The 20,223-nt window shown below is 43.3% G+C and overlaps 1 protein-coding gene across 6 annotated transcripts in view; it reads right to left on the reverse strand.

Annotated features, from left to right (window-relative positions):
- The window catches only part of KIF1B (kinesin family member 1B), a 151,554-nt gene that overhangs the window by 13,139 nt on the left and 118,192 nt on the right, over positions 1–20,223 (reverse strand). For 4 of the 6 annotated variants that reach the window (XM_040430748.1, XM_040430749.1, XM_040430747.1 and 1 more), the window contains 17 exons: positions 19,913–20,009; positions 17,678–17,826; positions 17,268–17,446; positions 16,294–16,431; positions 12,459–12,707; positions 6,236–6,354; positions 5,839–5,924; positions 5,349–5,478; positions 5,106–5,268; positions 4,587–4,677; positions 4,373–4,488; positions 4,221–4,276; positions 3,507–3,615; positions 3,356–3,422; positions 2,551–2,635; positions 2,351–2,453; positions 350–464 (listed from right to left, as the gene is read on the reverse strand). In XM_040430748.1, the coding sequence (XP_040286682.1) occupies positions 350–464; positions 2,351–2,453; positions 2,551–2,635; positions 3,356–3,422; positions 3,507–3,615; positions 4,221–4,276; positions 4,373–4,488; positions 4,587–4,677; positions 5,106–5,268; positions 5,349–5,478; positions 5,839–5,924; positions 6,236–6,354; positions 12,459–12,707; positions 16,294–16,431; positions 17,268–17,446; positions 17,678–17,826; positions 19,913–20,009 (2,052 nt within the window). The remainder of the gene's footprint in view (positions 1–349; positions 465–2,350; positions 2,454–2,550; positions 2,636–3,355; positions 3,423–3,506; positions 3,616–4,220; positions 4,277–4,372; positions 4,489–4,586; positions 4,678–5,105; positions 5,269–5,348; positions 5,479–5,838; positions 5,925–6,235; positions 6,355–12,458; positions 12,708–16,293; positions 16,432–17,267; positions 17,447–17,677; positions 17,827–19,912; positions 20,010–20,223) is intronic. The other 2 variants (XM_040430752.1, XM_040430751.1) reach the window with 1 other exon arrangement.

Below are 20,223 nucleotides of genomic sequence, written 5' to 3' on the forward strand. Positions count from 1 at the left end.
TGTATGGGGGTGTCCTACTTTCATCTGATGGCAAATGTCAGCAGAATTAAGGATTTGGGCTGTTGGATTTCAACATGCCCAATACTTGAATGGGGCAGTGGATATCGTTCCACTCCCCCTCCAGAATACACACGTACAGATGAGGGGGGTTTGAGAAAAAGGGACATTCCACTTCACAGATTGAGGTTTTTTGTCAAAGTACATTCAATTTTGCATTTTATTTATTTTTTTAATTCAGATTCTGGCACTGAAATGTGGTGACACAGTATTCAGGATCCATGACAAGCTATTTTCATCACTATCACAGTAGGGCCCCAAAACATAGAGAAGCAGATCGAGCAATAAATACCTCCAAATAGGCTGACAACGTCATGTAAATCTTCTCTCCGTAGGGAGTTACTCTGTTCAGGAGTAAGGAATTATGCAGGGAACTGTCCCAGACAGCCTCGAACCGATAGAACGTCCTGCAGAGCCACGGTGAAATAAATGATATAAGTCATCTGCAGCAACGACACATCCCTAACCCAACACAGAACAAACTCACAGCACAAAGACACACAGTGACACGGACACAACTATAGTGACTGTGCTAGGCACTAAGTGGGATATTACCCATTCATATACTTTTAACACAGAGTTACTGCTATGGAATTTTGGGTTCTTCCTCTGGATAGGTCATCAGTTTCTGATCGGTGGAGATCCGACACCCAGGACTCCCGCCGATCAGTTGCTTGAGAAGGCATCTACACTCACAGTAGTGCTACAGCCTTCTCTCTGCTCACCATGCACGGCTAATATAAAATATATAAAACATCCTTTAGTTCTTGCCTTTCTTTTGGTGCGTCGCGAGTTCCAATAGTGAAGTGGGTAATGTTCACAACTATAAAAGCGTTTTCTGTAAATGGACCGCGCTGCTCCAGGACAAAAGCTGAAAGATCCTCCCTTCCAGATCTCACAGAAATTTCGTGGACATGGGTAAGCGGTCAGTTCACTCGGATTCACCTCTCCTCTAGGGGACCTTATGAGAAATCAAAGTGCCGCAAATAGTGAAGTACAATCACAAAAGTTCCAACTGCAAGGTTTTATTGTACTTACAAGATGGATATGGTAACAAGCAGTATACACAAATCAATTGTGATTGTACTTCACTATTTGCGGCACTTTGATTTCTCATAAGGTCCCCTAGAGGAGAGGTGAATCCGAGTGAACTGACCGCTTACCCATGTCCACGAAATTTCGGTGAGATCTGGAAGGGAGGATCTTTCAGCTTTTGTCCTGGAGCAGCGCGGTCCATTTACAGAAATCACCATGCACGGCGCTGTTCATTTCATAGTGGTTGTGCTTGGTATCGCAGCTCAGCCCCATTTACTTTAATGGGCCTGAACTGCGCCTAGGGCATGTGACCACTGAACGTGCTGAACGTGACATCGCCTGGCCACGGGAAAGCTGCGAGAAGGCCGTGGTTGTACTGCGAGTGCCGATGTCTTTTCAAATAGCTGATCGGCAGGGGTCCCCGGGTGTAGAGGTCCCGGGTCACTGCTTGTGGATGACTGACCACTAGGGGTGCTGTTTCACATACGGATGATGTTTGGGACAAAGAAAAGGCCAACATGTCTTGTCATAGTAATTCATATAATGGACAGAATGTCTGTGCAGATCAATGGTCAAAATGACAGATTAAGCATTGACCACAGCTGACCAGGAAGTCGGTAATCACACAATCCATCTATATGCATGGACATTTAGGTATCGAGTACATCTACTCCTACAGAGACAACGTTGGAGACACTATCATGAAAACTAATGTCCAAATATTAAAGAAATGTGGCCATTTTTTTTTCTGACCACTGACTAGAATTCTCTGTAATAAGATTATCTGAGAAGTCACAATGGTGTCTCATAACACTGCTGCGTCAATTGCACAGTCTACTAAACAGAACAGTCTATTTACTATAAAAGCGCTAGGCAGAATGAGGAGGGAGTAAAGCTGGGGGTGCAGAGGGGTGGCGGACATAAAGTATTCTGTGCGAGACCCGAGAATCTTTATGTGCAGGGAAAGGAAAAGCGAAACATAAAATACCTAGGCATATCCTTATCAAGAAACAGCCTGAAAGACACAGAAGAAGAAGCTGCCATTAGTGACAGAGACAGTCAGGGGCACAAAAACTAGGAGACCCGGGAGCAGAGAGAGAGGAGGGATTAGCAGAAAAGAAAAAATAACAAAAAGGAGCAAATCAAATAATAACATAAAATGGAGAATGACAGCAAAGCTATACATACATATACATTTCCACTGGAAATTAACTCAATTTACCCATGCTGCTTTGGCTCTCTAGACATGGGACATTACCTGCTGCTGCTGTGGTTTTTGAGGTATTTGGCGGAGATTATGTTCAGGGAAAGAACTGTGTCAGCGGCTGCATCATCCACCTCTGCTTTATTACGCACTCTCCCTAGACGAGAGACGCACACGTGACAGCAAGTTAATAGGAATGATCAAGGGCATCAGAAATCTATGTCATAACAGGCAATGGATACCACGACACTCACCGACCACCAGCTCTCGCACATCCTTCCAATGCAGCTCATTTCCCTTCTCATGTATAATGGTCACTGTGATTCTGCGCTGGATCCCCTGTCGCAATAAATACTGCCGTCATGACACAGCTATAAGACTACATCTCCTCCGAGAGTCCTCAAAATTGAGGTTCTAGAGGTTTTACAGATAAGGTTGTTAAATCGTGAAATAACAAAGTCATTTTTGCAACATAAACTTTAGGCCACATGTTATTGCCCATATTACGACTGCAAGACCCCCACCCCTTGAAGTTCAAGTGAAGCAAACTTTGATCACCATAAAACCCTATGGTGATTTAAGTTCATTTCAGTTGAATTGTGAGGGTCCGAGTCTTGCAGCTGTAATAAAGACCCTATACTACAGCCGACTGAATGAGAGCTAATTTCAATTTTTCCTGCATGTAAATACAATTTATCTTTACTAGTGAAAATAATGATTGTCTGCATTTATCTATGGAACTGCATGGGCAAAAAGAGTGTATATCTAAGTGTCCATTCACACGTCACACCGGCCATGTGTGTTCCGCATTTGGCCGGCAGTATGATAGAAATGCCTATTCTTGTCCATGGCTGCGGACAAGAATAGGACATGCTCTATCTTTTTTGCGGGGCTGCGGAATGGAAGTGCTGATGTGGACAGCAGCATCTTATGCGGCCCCATTGAAATGAGAGGGTCCGCACCCGTTTTGCAAAATTGCAGAACGGATGCGGACCCATTCATGCGGACGTGTGAATAGACCCTTACCTGACTATTTTGCATTCTTTTGATATTAAATACCTGGTGTAGCAGGAAGTTTCCTTGACAGGACAGACCTCCGGAGTGGTCAACAACAGCTGGGATGTACCTAGGATGGCACCAGCACAGAATGGTCAAAACGTGAATGTGGGTGATATGTACTTACAATGTGTGCTATCTTCCTATGACTTACTCTCCTGTAGGCTCCAGTTCACAGATCTCAAACCAAACCAACAGGTCGTATTTGCTGACGCTCTGTCCAAGGCTCGGCTTGCTTAGAGGATTTAGTTTGGTGGCTGGAACTGTAATACAAATGCAGGACATTGCTGAAGGTGCTGTGTCTAATGTATGAAAAGATCTACAGGGAAAACCTACAGGACCTGCACACTGCACAGTTACATCCCGAAACCTCTATTACTAACCATCTCTCTTGGGAGCCCTCTCCGGCAGGCAGGTAGGTATTGGCAAAGAGAGAAATGATGGCAGTTGTTCAGCCCTGTCTTGCAGTGTTGCAGAGATTGCATGAGCATGCTCAGATAGTGTGTCCAAAACTGGCATACTGACATAGCTGGACATTAGGTACCTGACCAAATTTATCCTTCTCTCGCCAGCTACCGTGGACATGAAGTGTAAAGGGTAAAAATAAAACAAAAAGAAGGGAAGAGGAAAAAATACAAATGGAAGGGAAAGGGATATGTGAAGGGATGAAAAGGTAAGAAATAAAAATTGTCATTGTCATCATGCAGCAAGAAAATAAAAAAACGAGAAGGTTAATGTATGAAAAGCATGCAGACCAGCAATCACTGAGAGCAGTGGCAAAATAAAGAATTTGGGGTAGTCAAATTAGGTCAAGTGTTCAGAAATCCTCCCTGAGCCATCCTATGACTGCTGTACAGTGACTACTCACCAGGTTTAGAGAGGGGCATCGGAGGAGGAAAATGGCGACGGGAAGGCTGCACTGGGCTGTAATAGCAAAGGAAACCGTTATAACCCGGCCAAAAGAAGAGTAATAAACAGATGGATCACATATGCTGTATCTAGATATATTTACTGTCGTACCTGAGGTCCTGAACCTGGGGGTGTAGCGGGTGCTGCTGATAGTGTCCAAACACTTCAAATACAATAGGTTTAGTTTTGATATATTCTGTGAAAGATTCAGTAACTTCTACAGCAACCTGTGAAGAAAATTAGAAATGGTGTTGGTGAAGTTACATGTATTACTTTATAGTATCCAGTACAATGAATCAAACATTCTTGGTCTTGGGTCACTTACATTCTGTACATGGTAGAAGCCCAGTGGGTTCCCACGTCCATTGTTTTTAAGGGGTTCTGTGGAAAAGGCTTCATCGTGCCGATGTAAAAAGCTGCAATAAACTCAGAATGAGATCCCAATGGTGGATCTTGGCACAACAGAATCCAAATGATTACATATATAGGGGCAGACATCCACAGTTGTAGCCTCAACGGAAGCCATGTTTGCTTATAGCAGTGATAACACTGACTAAGGGCTGTACTACACTGCCTGATGTTCGGCAGTACGAGTGCTGACTGATGATAACACTATTGGCGCTAGTTTGTCCTGGTCTCCTTCCACAGGCCGATGCAATGTGAATATGGGAGGAAGGATTACTACAGCAGTTATTCCTCCCCTATTCAGTTCTATTGAGTATCAGCAGCAAAATGTTTCATCGGGTACTTGATTATATGGGCCAATTATCAGGAACGAGCGCTCCTATGAACACTTGTTCTTGATATTTGGCCTATAATCTTCCGCTATGGAATAAGAACTCACTTGAACTGGCAGAAGATATCAGCATACTCCTGTGGAATGCCGCTGGCTTGTAGGACAGTGACACGGAAAGTGAAGACACTGCCGATCTTCAGATGTTCTCCTACATCTTCAGAAAATCCTTCCATCATCATCTTTCCATCCAAAAGACTGCCTGATTTCATGTCTGCAGGATTATAAAACTTTATAAGAGACTGGAACAGCGGAGGGGATCAGACTTTGATTCTGTGCTTCTAAAAGACTTACCCATCTCAGCCAGTCGGTTGACCTCCTCCATAGGAGTGTTCATCTCTGAGCTCTGACCCTGTCCTTCTACGATGCGGAGTTCTTCTAGAGACAGCCCAGATCGAGTGAGGACGGTGGAGGAGACATCATTCTAGGTGCAGGATTATTATGCATCAGAGCAGAAAACGCAGAAAAACTATAGACGACTATACCATTCTATAGTTATCGCAATTACTCAAGTTTCTCAAAAGAACCAGAAGATCCTCTGGTAAACCCAAACCCCAGGCACAACAGTGCTCGTGAGGGACAACTTGGTGCAGGGTTTATTATTTTTTGGAGTTATTGCATAGACATTCAGTCTCTACATATAGATTATGTGTCCTTCTGAGGAATGCATAAACATGTGTCACTGCATGGCAACCCATTATGAATGCATGAGAATCCACACTGTCCCCTGCTGGAGAATACTACCCTGCAATGTGTCCATGTGCCTCCTGATTTGGTAAATTACCTTGTGGAAGTAATCATTGTCAAACGAGATCTTGGCTGTTCCTGACTGTCGAATGCCGGATCCATAATCTGGTGCTTCTTCATCACCTAAGAAGGGGCGGCAAAGTGGAAGAAGCATGAATATTATGATACATTTTATAAATCCACCTATGAAGAGGGGCGGACATGTTCTCCACCCAACATAACAATGACAAATTTGTGGCGGTGTTACTATATATGCATCACATTACAAAGCATGGATGCTAAATGATGGTGTTCCTCCCGCCAAGACTGATTGCTAGGACTTTCAATGACGTCCAACTCGTTACAAGAAAGAACTGTGACACACTATAACAAGCACTCCAGCCGTGGTGTCACCTATGGCATTAAATGTAAAGTAGCTTGTTGATGGTACTCACCAGCAATTGCTTGCACGGCAACACGCAGGAACCCTCGTACGTCCCCCTTTTCGCTCACTATAGCCACTCGATGGACCAGGGGGACTGGGAAAAGCAGGTTACTGAGATAGACAAATGCTCTGCAAGAGAAACCACAGGGGGAATGTATAAAAGCACTGAACGGAGCTGTCTATTCACCAGCTACTTCCCCCTGTCAGGATCTTCAAACATGTCATTGCATCCACCCAGGTATTATGAATGACAAATGTGATACAGACAGCACTACTGCCGGTCACTATCATACACCATCGATGCATGCTCATCTACTCAGCTGGTGGGGAGGGGGGTATAGGGAACAGAACAGAAATAATCCAAAATAAAAATAAACATATGTCACAAACATAATCGGAACCAAAAGCATAAAACAGAATTAATAAGCCATGTTATAATCGCACTACAAACACAAAATGCAAAGTAAATTATGTAGCTGCAAAGAAAATCTTAAAAAAATAAAATAAAATATTGTGTTCCAGACCTCCGCTGTCTCTTGGAAGGAGGGGTGTCCAGAGGTGGAGGGTAACTGATTACCATAAGATGTCATAGGAAAAGGCCAGTCTATTCTCAGTAATTGTATAATGAAAAGTACTTTGTGCGTCCATTCCAAACAATTTCTAAGATCTCTGCTAACAGACATTGAAAGGAATGGTTTACATTCAGGGGCTGAAAACACATCATGAGCTAGTTTATCTCACCAAGCTGCTGGCTCCGTTAAAGTATATAAAATGTAGGCAATACACAGCGGCGCAAATCTCTATGTCCCGTGGGTTTGTTACAATGTATCAGTGCAGGTAAGAGCCTGACCAGGAAAAGATGCGTGCTGCTGCCTGTGTTTAGACTGGATTTACTGCAGTAAACCCACAGCTCTGAGTTGCTGTGGGTCAGGATGGGTCCTGATTCACTGGCAACAAACGGAGATCTTGCCAATTTTGATGCCCGTATATGGAAAATGACTGACACATTCTCTGGCTACCCTATGCACAGTGTGTTGGGGGATGCAGGGGGCACACCGTGGCAGCCACTTTACATGTATTGGAAGGGGGAAGTAAGATGAACAAACTGCGGCAGCTGCTTTCAAATGGAGGGCACTGAACATGTTAATTATACACTATATGTATGTTATGTACGCATGTATAGTTACAATTTTACTTTGAACAGCAGGATCACTTTAAAACAGCCCCAGAGGCGCAAAATGTATTAAGAAGTGTGCACCTCCTAATACATCTGAAGCATTTAGCTTCGTGCAACACCAGTCTTATTAAATCTCCCCCATTACAGTATATTACAAAGCTACAATCAATCCACCTTAAAAGTAGAAAATCCCTGTAAGTGTTTTCTTATTGTGTCTCCAACATGATAACCATCTGAGTTACACAGTCGGTTTACGTGCAGTCCTATGTAAAATCATAGATATAAAGCTGGCCTTAGATGGGAAGGTTATCTCAATCCACCCAATGGTATTAGGATGATGGTTATTAAAGGTATACACACTGGAAAAGATCTGCAATGACGGGAATGGTTTTCCACACTGAAATCACTTGCACGGTCAGTCCACCAGTGTATGTAGAAGCCAGAGCTCTGTTGTCTCTAGCATTGGGCCGCATTGTGCTGGGGGAAACTAATTGCATCCCCCATGGAATAAGAATACTGGAGCATCTACTGTTACGAGTCTATGTTGTGCCATTCCTTTATTATTCCGGGACATTCTAAAACATTTAATGTGAAAATGGCTTAATGTACCATAATGTGCCTAAACCTTAATCAATTGCCTTGAAACTTTGCACAACCTAAGTTGCAAAACCTATCCTGGATGTTTCATGGATTTTGGCTACCCACAAGGCAAATGAGTGACATTAAGCTTGTTTTTTGGGGAGCTTAATGTGGCTTAATGTAATTAAAGCAATTTAGATGTTAACCGATTTCCCCCAAACTTCCTATACTACAAGACTCTCTCTATGCCAACATATTCAGAAGATTTTGGGTCATTTGATAAAACATACCAAAAATTATTCACATTAAACTATTTGATGCCATAGATAAGAATGTGCATACTTATTACCCTCACTACCTCCTCTGTAATGGGTTTCTCATGTATTCTTCATTCCAAATGGTGCTTTCTATCATCTATAGGGACATACCGAAAGGTTATGGATACAGGCTGAAGTTTTCCTCCAAGATCACTATTATGTTTTGGTTTATATACAGTACAGACCAAAAGTTTGGACACACCTTCTCATTCAAAGAGTTTTCTTTATTTTCATGACTATGAAGGCATCAAAACTATGAATTAACACATGTGGAATTATATACATAACAAACAAGTGTGAAACAACTGAAAATATGTCATATTCTAGGTTCTTCAAAGTAGCCACCTTTTGCTTTGATTACTGCTTTGCACACTCTTGGCATTCTCTTGATGAGCTTCAAGAGGTAGTCCCCTGAAATGGTCTTCCAACAGTCTTGAAGGAGTTCCCAGAGATGCTTAGCACTTGTTGGCCCTTTTGCCTTCACTCTGCGGTCCAGCTCCCCCCAAACCTTCTCGATTGGGTTCAGGTCCGGTGACTATGGAGGCCAGGTCATCTGGCGCAGCACCCCATCACTCTCCTTCATGGTCAAATAGCCCTTACTTTCAAAGTTTTCCCAATTTTTCGGCTGACTGACTGACCTTCATTTCTTAAAGTAATGATGGCCACTCGTTTTTCTTTACTTAGCTGCTTTTTTCTTGCCATAATACAAATTCTAACAGTCTATTCAGTAGGACTCTCAGCTGTGTATCCACCTGACTTTTCCTCAACGCAACTGATGGTCCCAACCCCATTTATAAGGCAAGAAATCCCACTTATTAAACCTGACAGGGCACACCTGTGAAGTGAAATCCATTTCAGGGGACTACCTCTTGAAGCTCATCAAGAGAATGCCAAGAGTGTGCAAAGCAGTAATCAAAGCAAAAGGTGGCTACTTTGAAGAACCTAGAATATGACATATTTTCAGTTGTTTAACACTTGTTTGTTATGTATATAATTCCACATGTGTTCATTCATAGTTTTGATGCCTTCAGTGTGAAAATTTTCATAGTCATGAAAATAAAGAAAACTCTTTGAATGAGAAGGTGTGTCCAAACTTTTGGTCTGTACTGTAGTTTAATAAATAAATAATTGTCTTCTTGCAAACTGAGTTATTGCAATATGAAGGCAACGTTGACAGAAAACAAGGGATATGAAGTCATGTCCCCAATGTCATATTTAAAAAAATAATAAAGTGTGCTATGTTTTTTCTAAAAGCACTGATTTTTTTCAGGATTTATTTGAATAGATAAGAGTCTTATATTATGTGAAGTTTGGGGGAAATCGGTTAGCATCTAAGTTGTTTTATGTACGTTAAGCCACATGAAGCTCCCCAAAAAACAAGCTTAAAGGGAACCTGTCACCAGTTTTATGGTGTCCTAACTAAGGGCAACATAAATAAGTGACTGATTCTCTTAGCAAAATGCTGGGTCACTTTCTTTAATTGACCCAGTCAATCTGCCAACATCTTGTATTGAAAAGCTCCAGCTCATAATGAGGAGTCCTGAATATTCATGAGCTCCTGACTCTCCCCGCCTACCTGCTGCTGATTGACAGTTATTTTCCATATGAATCAGCAGCAGGTGGGCAGGGGAGTGGCTATAGCTGTTAATTAAATAAACGCTGGACTCAATGACATCACGCTGGACTCAAATCAGCTCATTAGCATGCGGCATGTGGCATCTTTGTGTGTATATTATGAGGTAACACCAGTAAGTGAATACATCTAAGGCACTTTTTAGTAGTTAATGATTGTATATAATTAGTTAGATTATAATCAAATATTCACATGACAGGTTCCCTTTAAAGAGGACCTTTCCTCAGTTTTGACATAGGCTAATTATGGTATTACCTTGTAGGGCGGCCCCCACTGATGCCATGGGTATATATTTTTTTTTAAACCCCTTCACCCTGGCTGTGAGCGGTCTGCTCTGATTGGATCGCGCACACGGCCAGGGAGAAGGAGACACCCACAGCAGAAGACAGCGTCTCCTCCCAGTTGCGAGTAAAATGCTCATTATAATACAGCGCCCCAAATCATCAGGGGGCTACAGTGGACAAACGGGGGAAGGGGGGGTTTGAAAAAAAAAATACACCCATGACATCAGTGGGGGCCGCCCTACAAGGCAATACCAAAATTAGCCTATGTAAAAACTGATGAAAGATCCTCTTTAATGTCACTTATTTGCCTTGTGGGTAGCCAAAATCCATGAAACTTCCAGGATATGTTTGGGAAGCTGAGAGCTTAGGTTGTGCAAAGTTTCAAGACAATTGATTGAGGTTTAGGCACATTATGGTACATTAAGCCATTTTCACATTAAATGTTTTAGGATGTCCCATTATTCCTACTATAAGTTTACGAATGAATTGCTAGCAATTTGCAATTAAGGTCAGGATGGGTGTTTCCAGTTGGGGGTGTTTCCCTGCACAATCTTAAACTATCCAATTAGTGCTGCCAGTGTCAGACTGTGCAGGGACACACCCCAACTGGTAACACCCATTTTGACCATTATTGTAAACTGCTAATGATTCATTCATAACTTCTAAAAAGAATAATAAAGGGATGGCACACCACAAAGTCATAAGAGCCCAGTATTGGTATTACAAGGGGGATGCAGACATTTTAGGAGAGGTGACAGCTCCTCTTTAAGGCACTTGTGTGGGGGGCAGTTGCATCAGAACCACACTCAACCAAAACAATGTGCGGTAAAAGATAGGTTTCAGTCTAATCTAATCACTGGCAAGGAAGCCATCTTGTTTTCCAAGACTTCTAAGTAAACTGCATAAATTGCAAGATACAAAATGGCCACCAATTAGGTGTGTAGATGACATAACCTTTAAAATTGGGTTTCTTAATCTTCTATCTGGTATACCCCTCAACAAAAGCCAGGGACAAGAGGAAGGGAACAAAGTATTAGCAGCGAGGTTGGTGAGGTAATGGCAACACAAAACCAACTACAAACCAAACTAAGAGGAAAAAAAACTAAAATATGCTTTGTTTTCCTTTGAAAAGAAGAAACAAAATGAATAACTGGGAGATGGTCCGGTCACGCTTCCTTAGCATTCCTGTGTCTGACAACCCATGATAGGGAAGGAAAGGACAAGTTCTCACATTTACCCACCTCAGAGCGGAAAAACCAGGAGCAGAGAACTTCATGTGTGTATTGCTAAATTTCATGTTTCCAAAAATTCAGGGTTTTATTGGACTTGCGGCAATATCGTATAACATTATACCTATTCTCCCTCCTCTTATCCTGCGGCATAGTATCTGAAGAAGGCCTGCGTGCCGTAATGTTATACGATATGAATATTGCCGCAAGTCAAATAAAAACCCTGAATCAACCTAATTGCAAACCAAATAAGCTGTAGTTTTATTCTTTATTGAAGACGGGGTTGGAACCCTACTTACAGCTCCTAACCGAGTGCGACAAAGATTTATTGGAACCTTATCTTATGGAGACCACACTCATGCCAAAAAGATTACCCAAAGTGCCAATCAGGGAGTGGAAAACAGCTCTGTCCTCTATGCTCTTCCCCCGTCCCATGTGCTTCTCAGAGAACGGAGCAGAAGTGGAAAAGATCACATGATACCACAAAATGGGAAGTGCAATGAGTCAAGGGGGTGGGGCTAATTTTTTTTCCATCCTGGTTTGGCACCTTAAGGGCTCATTTGGGGGCAAAATCGTGTCCATTACTTCAACTTTTATGCAACACTGACTAGATTCCTAATGTAATTGGCTCCCGTGACTCAGAACAGGATCCCTTTAAAAAAAAATACATGACAACCGTGGTCTGGTTTTATGTATTAATATTCAATGATCATCGCCTATTACCATTAATGACTACATTGTTAACCTGTGATATCACTACTCTTAAAGACGAATGGTCACTGGCAATGATGAGGGTGCTCCTGCTGTGGGTACAGCCCATAGTCCAGCTAGTTCTATTTCTATGGTCCCGACATTTTATTTTTATTTAATAGTCTTTGTCCTAGGTCCCTCATGACCATGGTAAAGTGAGAAGGGGGGGGGGGGGGGGGGGGGGGGAGAATATCATATACTGAATGTGGGGTTAATGTTAGGAACTTGTCCTTGCCTACCAAATCCTTTCACAACCTCACCAACCTTCCTACTAAAATGAACCATGGGGACCGGTCATAAAACGGGTCATGCCCATCGCTGAAGAGGTCAGATCCTTCCTCATTCCCCAAATCTGAGCCGGTGTCATCCACAAATGGCTCATCATCGAAGTCTTCCATCTGGTCCTGCTGCTCATCTGCCAGCTCGGTGATGTCGGAGTCGGCTGTTGAAAAGGTGGGGGATGGGGTGCGGTCTGCCAGCCGCTCGTTGACACAGCCGTGGAATATAGGAGAACTAGACATTTGCAATGGAAAATTGGTTATCATAACCCAGAGGTACAGGAGGAAACGGGGCGGCGGGGTTGTGCACTCCATAGATCACCGGTAAAACAAAGCATATATCAAAAAGAAAGGGGAGCAAAACCAGGGAGAGGGGTGATCAGCAAACAGAGTGAAGGAGGGACAAGCAGGGTGCCAAAACAAGTCAAACATTGTGTATGAGGCGAGTGCAAAAAGCACAGTGCACTTATGCCGTAGAAAAAGAAGACTTTACAAGAAGGTTATGCAAGGAGTACAATGTATAAAACCAGCGGTGCTGCCCACGACAACCAGGCTAGCCCAGTTGCCACATTTAGCACCACTTCTGTCTTCTGTATGCCAGTTATTATACATGAGACCCAACATACTGCAATGAGAAGAAAATAATTAAAGAATCCTATTTATTAGGGCACATTTGGACGACCATATGTGTTTTGCAAAACATGGAAATGCCTAATGCGGACAAGAATAGGACGTGCTCTATCTTGTTTTGCAGGGCCACAGAAAAGAAGTACGGATGCGGAAAGCATCTTTTGCAGCCCAATTGAAATGAACGGGTCCGCATCCGTTCCAGATGTAGACACATAAAAACGGTCGTGTGAATGAGTCCTTATAATGTGAAATCACTAGTTGGATCCTGATAGATACTGATGACATGCAGACGTCATGCAGACCTTGGGGGAGATTTATCAAATCTGTTGTAAAGGAAAGCTGGCTTAGTTGCCCTTCACAACCAATCAGATTCCACCTTTCATTTGCCAAAGGAGCACAGAAAAATGAAAAGTGGAACCAGATTGGTTGCTATGGGCAACTATGTAGATCCTGATGTAGAGGATGATTTGGATCCACATAGGGTCCCAATGACAACACTGCACCCGAATCAGAAGTGAACACATTGTGATTAGAATCTCTCGGAAGTGCAGCCTTCAGGTTTTTGGGCCTGTAACTTTAAGTATTTAGATATCAGCAGAGACGTAAAATGCTAAAAAATAACATATTACATTTTTTTCCCTTCATCACACCACTTAAAGGGCATCTGTCAGCAGTTTTGTACCTATGACACTGGCTGACCTGTTGCATGTGCACTTGGCAGCTGAAGGCATCTGTGTTGGTCCCATGTTCATATGCGCCCGCATTGCTGAGAAAAATGATGTTTTAATATATGCAAATATATGCAACAGGAGTGCTGCCATTACACCTAGAAGATCTGCTCTATCTGCAACTACCACACCCTCTCCACTTTGATTGGCAGGGCCAGGCAGTAGTGACGTTTTCACAGTCCGGCTCTGTGTAGAGCACAGTCGCAGAGAGCAGAGCCTCTAGGTGTAACGGTAACGCCCCTGTTGCTCCTAGAGACTAATTAGCATATATTAAAACATGATCTTTCTCAGCAATGTGGGGACATAAGAACATGGGACCACCACAGATGCCTTCAGCTGCCAAGTACACATGTAACAGGTCAGCCAGTGTCATAGGTACAAATCTGCTGACAGATGCCCTTTAAGTATGATAGCCATAGAAATAATCAGCTGAGCACCAACGGTCTGGCTTCCAAAGCTCCTGGCAAATAGCTTATTTTGCCAAGGAAAAGTTCACCTGGCAATACAAGGGCGGCTCAATTTCGCCAAAGAGAGCAGCTGCTTGTTAGTGGTTGTCCGTTCTGGTACATAGGGGGTCTACAGTGGGGGAACCCTACTCTATGATACCTACGGGCACTAATACACTCAATACCCCATTATCTTCTGGTATGTCTCCTTTATGAAGTACCAGCAGAGCTACCGTATAGATACCATGCTGCCATTTCTGTCACCTGTAGCCTAGTTACATCCGAGTATTCATGTGATTGCACATTGGTTATTACACAATTGTAGTCTTGTGTAGTAGTTAGATCAAAGACTGCTGGGGGAGATTTATCAAAACTGGTATAAAGTAGAACTGGCTTAGTTGCCCATAGCAACCAATCAGATTCCACCTTTCATTTTCTAAAGGAGCTCTGAAAAATGAAAGGTGGAACCCGATTGGTTGCTATGGGTGACTAAACCAGTTTTGATAAATCTCCCCCCATACGTACAGTGCAAATACCCTGAGAAAGGTCATTAAAGGGGTTCTCCGGGAATTAAGAACATGAGAATACTTAAATATTACTTTATTATAAGTATATTCCCAAATATCTTTCATTAGTTATAATGATTTGTTTTGTCTTGGGAACAATCATTATGAGAAATAAAATGGCCGCCGTCCTATTAGTAACACACAAAACCTGTCCTAATCACACAGGAGCTAAAGAGCTGCTTCATCCTCCTCTCTGCTCTACTTGTCAGAGATCATGATCCTGAATACAGATGATAAGATCTTCAGCTGAATCTCTGTGGGAATTGAGTTCATGAGGAGACATGAAGTACAGAGAGGAGGAGTTGGCTGAGCAGCAGCTCTTGTACGTAGTCTCTATTACCACCACCATTAATCTGTCCTGTCCGTCCTATCTGTACTTCATGTTTCCTCATGATCTCCATTCCCACAGAGGTTTTGCGTGGATGGTTGGCGTCCATTCTATTTCTCCTAATGATTGTTCCCGATGAGGCAGCTCTTTAGCTCACTGCTCTGAAGTAACTTGTCCTCCTGTGTGATAGGACAGGTTTTGTGTGTACGAATAAAACAGTGGACATTTTATTTCTTCTAATGATTGCTCCCCAGACAAAACAATTAACTAATAAAAGGTATTTAGGAATCTATTCATAATAAAGCAATATTTAAAGTATTTTCATTTTCTTAATTCCCGGAGAACCCCTTTAACATATCCATAATTCAAAAAGTTGCCAAAAAATATAATAAGCATCTTAAAGGGAATCCGTCAATAAATACCTCTCAATAAAACCAGCTGACATGGAAGATGTGTCCTTGTCAGCTGAATCTAATGGTGTTGGTCCCATCTTGTTCTGTGGCCACATCGCAGAGAAAACAGTGTTTTAATAATATGCTAATTAGTCCTCGGGTGCACCTTGTTGCACCCAGAGGCTCTGTTCACTCTCCTACAGGCTGCACCCCCACCACTGACTTACAAGGCCAGGCAGTAAAGACTTGATCACACCTGTCCCCAAAGTCTTGCGCCTGTGCCTTAGCTTCAGTGTTTGGCGCAGGCGCAGAAGGCCCCACTAATGTTTGGCACAATACAAAATTCATTGGCGGGGGCGCTTCTGTACTGTACTGCGCCAAACACTGAAGCAAATGCACAGGCGCAAGACTTCGGGGCCAGGCGTGATTAGGTCTTCACTGCCTGGCCCTGTCAGTTAAAGTTGTGGGTGTGCAGCCTGTAGGAGAGTGAGTGGAGCCGCTATGTGCAATGGCAACACCCTCATTGCACATTATTAAAACACTGTATTCTCTGTAATACAGCCTCGGAGCGAAATGGGACCATCACCGCTGGATTCAACCGACAAGGACACATCTCTCATATCAGCTGGTTTTATTGAGAGCTATTTAGTGAAAATAAGTATAGGAGAACAGTTATGACATCAGCCGGGTGAGTCTCTCTGAATAGTTCAATAGTACGGGAAAGAACCTACCTGCCGACAAGCTTAAACCAGTGGAAACGATCGTAGAACGGGTCACCGCCGCTTAATACTGCATCAGGTTCGTCTTGGACATTAGAGGCCATTTCTCCAGCTCGGTCGTACATCTCTCGCATCTGTTCCAGCCGCAACCTATGGGAGGAAATGTAAATTGTATCAGAAATAGAGGTGGTTGTGAGCGCGGGACTGGAAGTGATGGTGGAAGTTATTATGATCTCAACGTATTTTTAGAAAATAGAAAAGATGCTTGAAAAAGGCCGAAATGTCACCTCCGGGATAAAAGAGAAGTTTCTTTGTACAAGGTTTGGAGCGCTGCCTCTACTGTTCTTGTACTTGGATTACCATTTTTGGGGTGAGTTGGACCAATCCCTTGGGAGGCACAGGGCACATGCTCTCTCCAGTATCTTGGAGTGCTGTCCAGTCCATACATCTCTTTACAGTGTCTAATATCTGTCAACGTATGGAGGCAATCATTGTTCATGTTCACCTAGATGCATCAAATCTCTGTATTCAGATGTGCTAATCACATCATCTAAACAGTCATTACCTCTATTCACTGACAAACGGAGATCTTATAAAATGTGTCGTTCTGGTACAAAATGTGGTAATACTTACTTTTACACAGTGGAAACCCGTTTAAAGGGGTTCTCCAGGCTTTTATTATTGATGACCTATCCTCAGGATAGGTCATCAATATCAGATCGGCGGGTGCGCAAGTACTGTATCCCGTCTCTCTTCCTGTTCACCGTGGTCTTTGCCATAGACAGCAGCAGCGGACAGGAAGAGAGAGGGGGATAATAAAAGAGTGTAAATTTCCCCCCCGAAAAACGGTGCCACTCTTTTTATGTCCTTTCAAGTGAATGGGGCTGACTTGCAATACCTGACTCATAACACAGAAAAGATTGGTGCTGTTTTTTGAAAAAAAAATCAAATCAATCCTAAGTATTATCAGAATTGTGGCAGCTTGCCTGAGTTTCTCCAGTGACCAGTAGTGTGTGGCACCATTTTTCAAGTCCTGCACTTCTACAGCCACCACAGTACGAGGGAAGGGCTCATCTTCGGGTATTTTCTCAGACTCTGGAGGAAGCAGCTCCGGTGGAAGTGGAGAATACAGGGTGTCTGTCAACAGCACAAACTGGAACTGGACCTAATAAGAAGGTGGAAAACAAATTAAACTCCCAAACCCTGGACGTGTTTTGTGGTGTGGAAGGAATGCCCCAATAGCCTGTATAGCACTATGCATAGTCTCATCACTCCACTGGTTGCCATGTTGGTTTCAGCATTACTGTCCATTCCTTTCATGTCTCCACCCTGCCTCCCTCCTCGGTATTCACTGTATGGAACATAAGAATGAAATGAATAAGGACAAGCTCCTCACCTTCTTCTTCAGCTCCACACTGATGGCATTGGCTTCTTTGAGGTACACAGCATTTCCCCATAGCAGGTCCCGTAGAGAAGTGAACTGATGATGCTTCCATTTTTTGAATGCCCACTGGGCAAGTTCAAACTCATGCTCTGTCCAGGGAACTGTAAATAGTTAAATGTGTCAGGTTACAGCCAATGTGCATCAAAAAGCATGGGCTGCACCATGACACGGCCCAGAACATGTGACATCTGGTCATTATATGGTCGTCCCAGGTGTCACCTTCTATAAGGGAGCAGTAGGCTATACTGCTGGCAGTTTTTAAGTCTGGTTCACTGAGACGGAAGCACATGCTCAGTTCAACCGGCAGCAGCTGCAGCAGAAAGGACATGCCCCATACACTGACAGTTTGAAATCAATCTAAGGGTCCATTCACACGTCCGTTGTTTCTTTCCTGATCTGTTCCATTTTTTGCGGAACAGATTTGGACCAGTTCTGTACCCATTCATTTTAAATGGGTCCTGAAAAAAATCGGACAGCTCAATGTCTGATTTTTTTTCAGGACCCATTGAAAATGAATGGGTACAGAACTGGTCCAGATCTGTTCCGCAAAAAACGGAACAGATCAGGAAAGAAACAACGGACGTGTGAATGGACCCTAACAGAGCAACTGGAGCAATGAAAGGGGAGGTCTCTGGATCCATGTGAGGTACAGGGCTGGTTCTATCTTGGCATGTGCTAGGTTATGTATCATTTTCATTTTATTACATTAATCATGGGATAACTCCATTAAGCCCTTTAAAGGGAGTCTATCAGTAGTTTTAACCATGTCAAACTGCTGACAGCAGTAGGTAGGGGCTTGGGAGCACAGTACAAACATACCTTTTGTGGAGCTTTTATTATCAGGAGTACTGTATATATGAACATTTATTCAGCCAGGTTCTGTTCCTACAACAGCACTGATAGCAGAGCTTTACTATAAAGTGCTCTTTGCACTGAGAGACTTCACAACCACTTCCCTCTGAGTGACAGCTGTAGTGGTCTCATGGTTGGATGCTACATCTGTTAATCAGAACTGAGGGGACGGGCTGTGAATCAGCTCAATGCAGGGAGCACTTCCTATAGTGAAGCACCAACTTCAGTGCACTTGCAGGACTAGAATCTGGCTGAATAAAAGTTCATATTCACACTACTCCTGATAATAAAACCTCTGCAAAAGGTATGTTTGTTCTGCTTTCCTCAGCCCCTACCTGGTTCTGTCAGCAGTTAAGTATGGTCAAAATTGCTGACAGACGCACTTTAGTGCCTACCTTGCTCCCCGGCACGGCCGCTGCTGCATCTCCTGGTGGCAGTCAATAGCAGGAACGAATAGTGACAGGAACGAGCCTCCCTAGCATCACCCGCGATACTAGGGAGGCTTGTCACCGGATGTTTTCATCTGCGCGATGGGGAGATGCAGTGGCGGCTGTGCCGGCATCAGAAGCAACGCGGGTGCTGTGGAGCGAGGTAAGTACTATCTGTGTGAGGGGCCCTGGCATATGGAGGGTCAATATAGCCCTTGGTTAACCCCTTTAAACTTTATGAGTAAGGCTAGTTTCACACAAGCATGTTCAGTGTGGGAAACACTATGTGTAGGAGCTGTATTTTCCGGACTGAACGCGGCCCCTCTGAAGTGAACTTGCAGCATCATAATGATTTATGATACTGTGAATTCCCATTTTACCGCAGGTCTACTGAACTGTAGTCACGGCATTATGTGACTGCACTTCAGCAGACCTGCAGTAAAATGGGATTTCACAGCATCAAAAATGATTATGATGCTGCAAGTTCACTTCAGAGGAACATCGTTTAGTCTGGGAAATACAGCTTCCACAGAGTTTCCCAGACTGAATATGCTTGAGTGACACTGACCTGCTAAAAAGAACTCTCCTGTAACCATCCATATATTGTAACAGGTCAAAACTCTGGACAAACAGAAAATTTGAGTCATAGCATGCCTAATTGCAAATGCTGTACATAAAGCACCCCCCACCTAGCCAGTGATGACAATTCTCCCATTTGTGATGGTTTTATCCTTTGTGGGATTCACAAACAATATAAAAATGTGTGGATGTGTGTATATATTGTTGTTTGGTACTGCACCCCAGATCCATTCACTTCAATGGGATCTGGAGGTGGTGGGGCAGTTAGAGGAATGTCCATCCCACTCTTGCTGGCATCTATGACTGGCACAACTACAAAGACTCTTACCCTCCTCTTCCTCTTCATCCTCTTCCTCGGTGGTCTCAGCTGTTAGTGACCGGGTCTCCACCTGCTTCTGAAGGGCCAGCAGTTTGCTTTCATAATCCTATGAATGGAGAGACAGGACGTGTAGGAGAGATGGGAAAGAACATGTGAACTGGGCATAGGGCCTGATGTGAATGGAGACCACCTACAGTGCCATGGAAAATGTAAAGCAATAGGAAATATATACCTATGGTGAACAACAATGGCGAAAGAAAATTATGGGACTCAGATAAAAAAGAGTGATTAATCAATATAAGCTAAGCACCACGTATGTA

This window comes from Bufo bufo, chromosome 1 (genome assembly GCF_905171765.1).
Source record: "Bufo bufo chromosome 1, aBufBuf1.1, whole genome shotgun sequence".
Classification (NCBI taxonomy): Eukaryota; Metazoa; Chordata; class Amphibia; order Anura; family Bufonidae; genus Bufo; species Bufo bufo.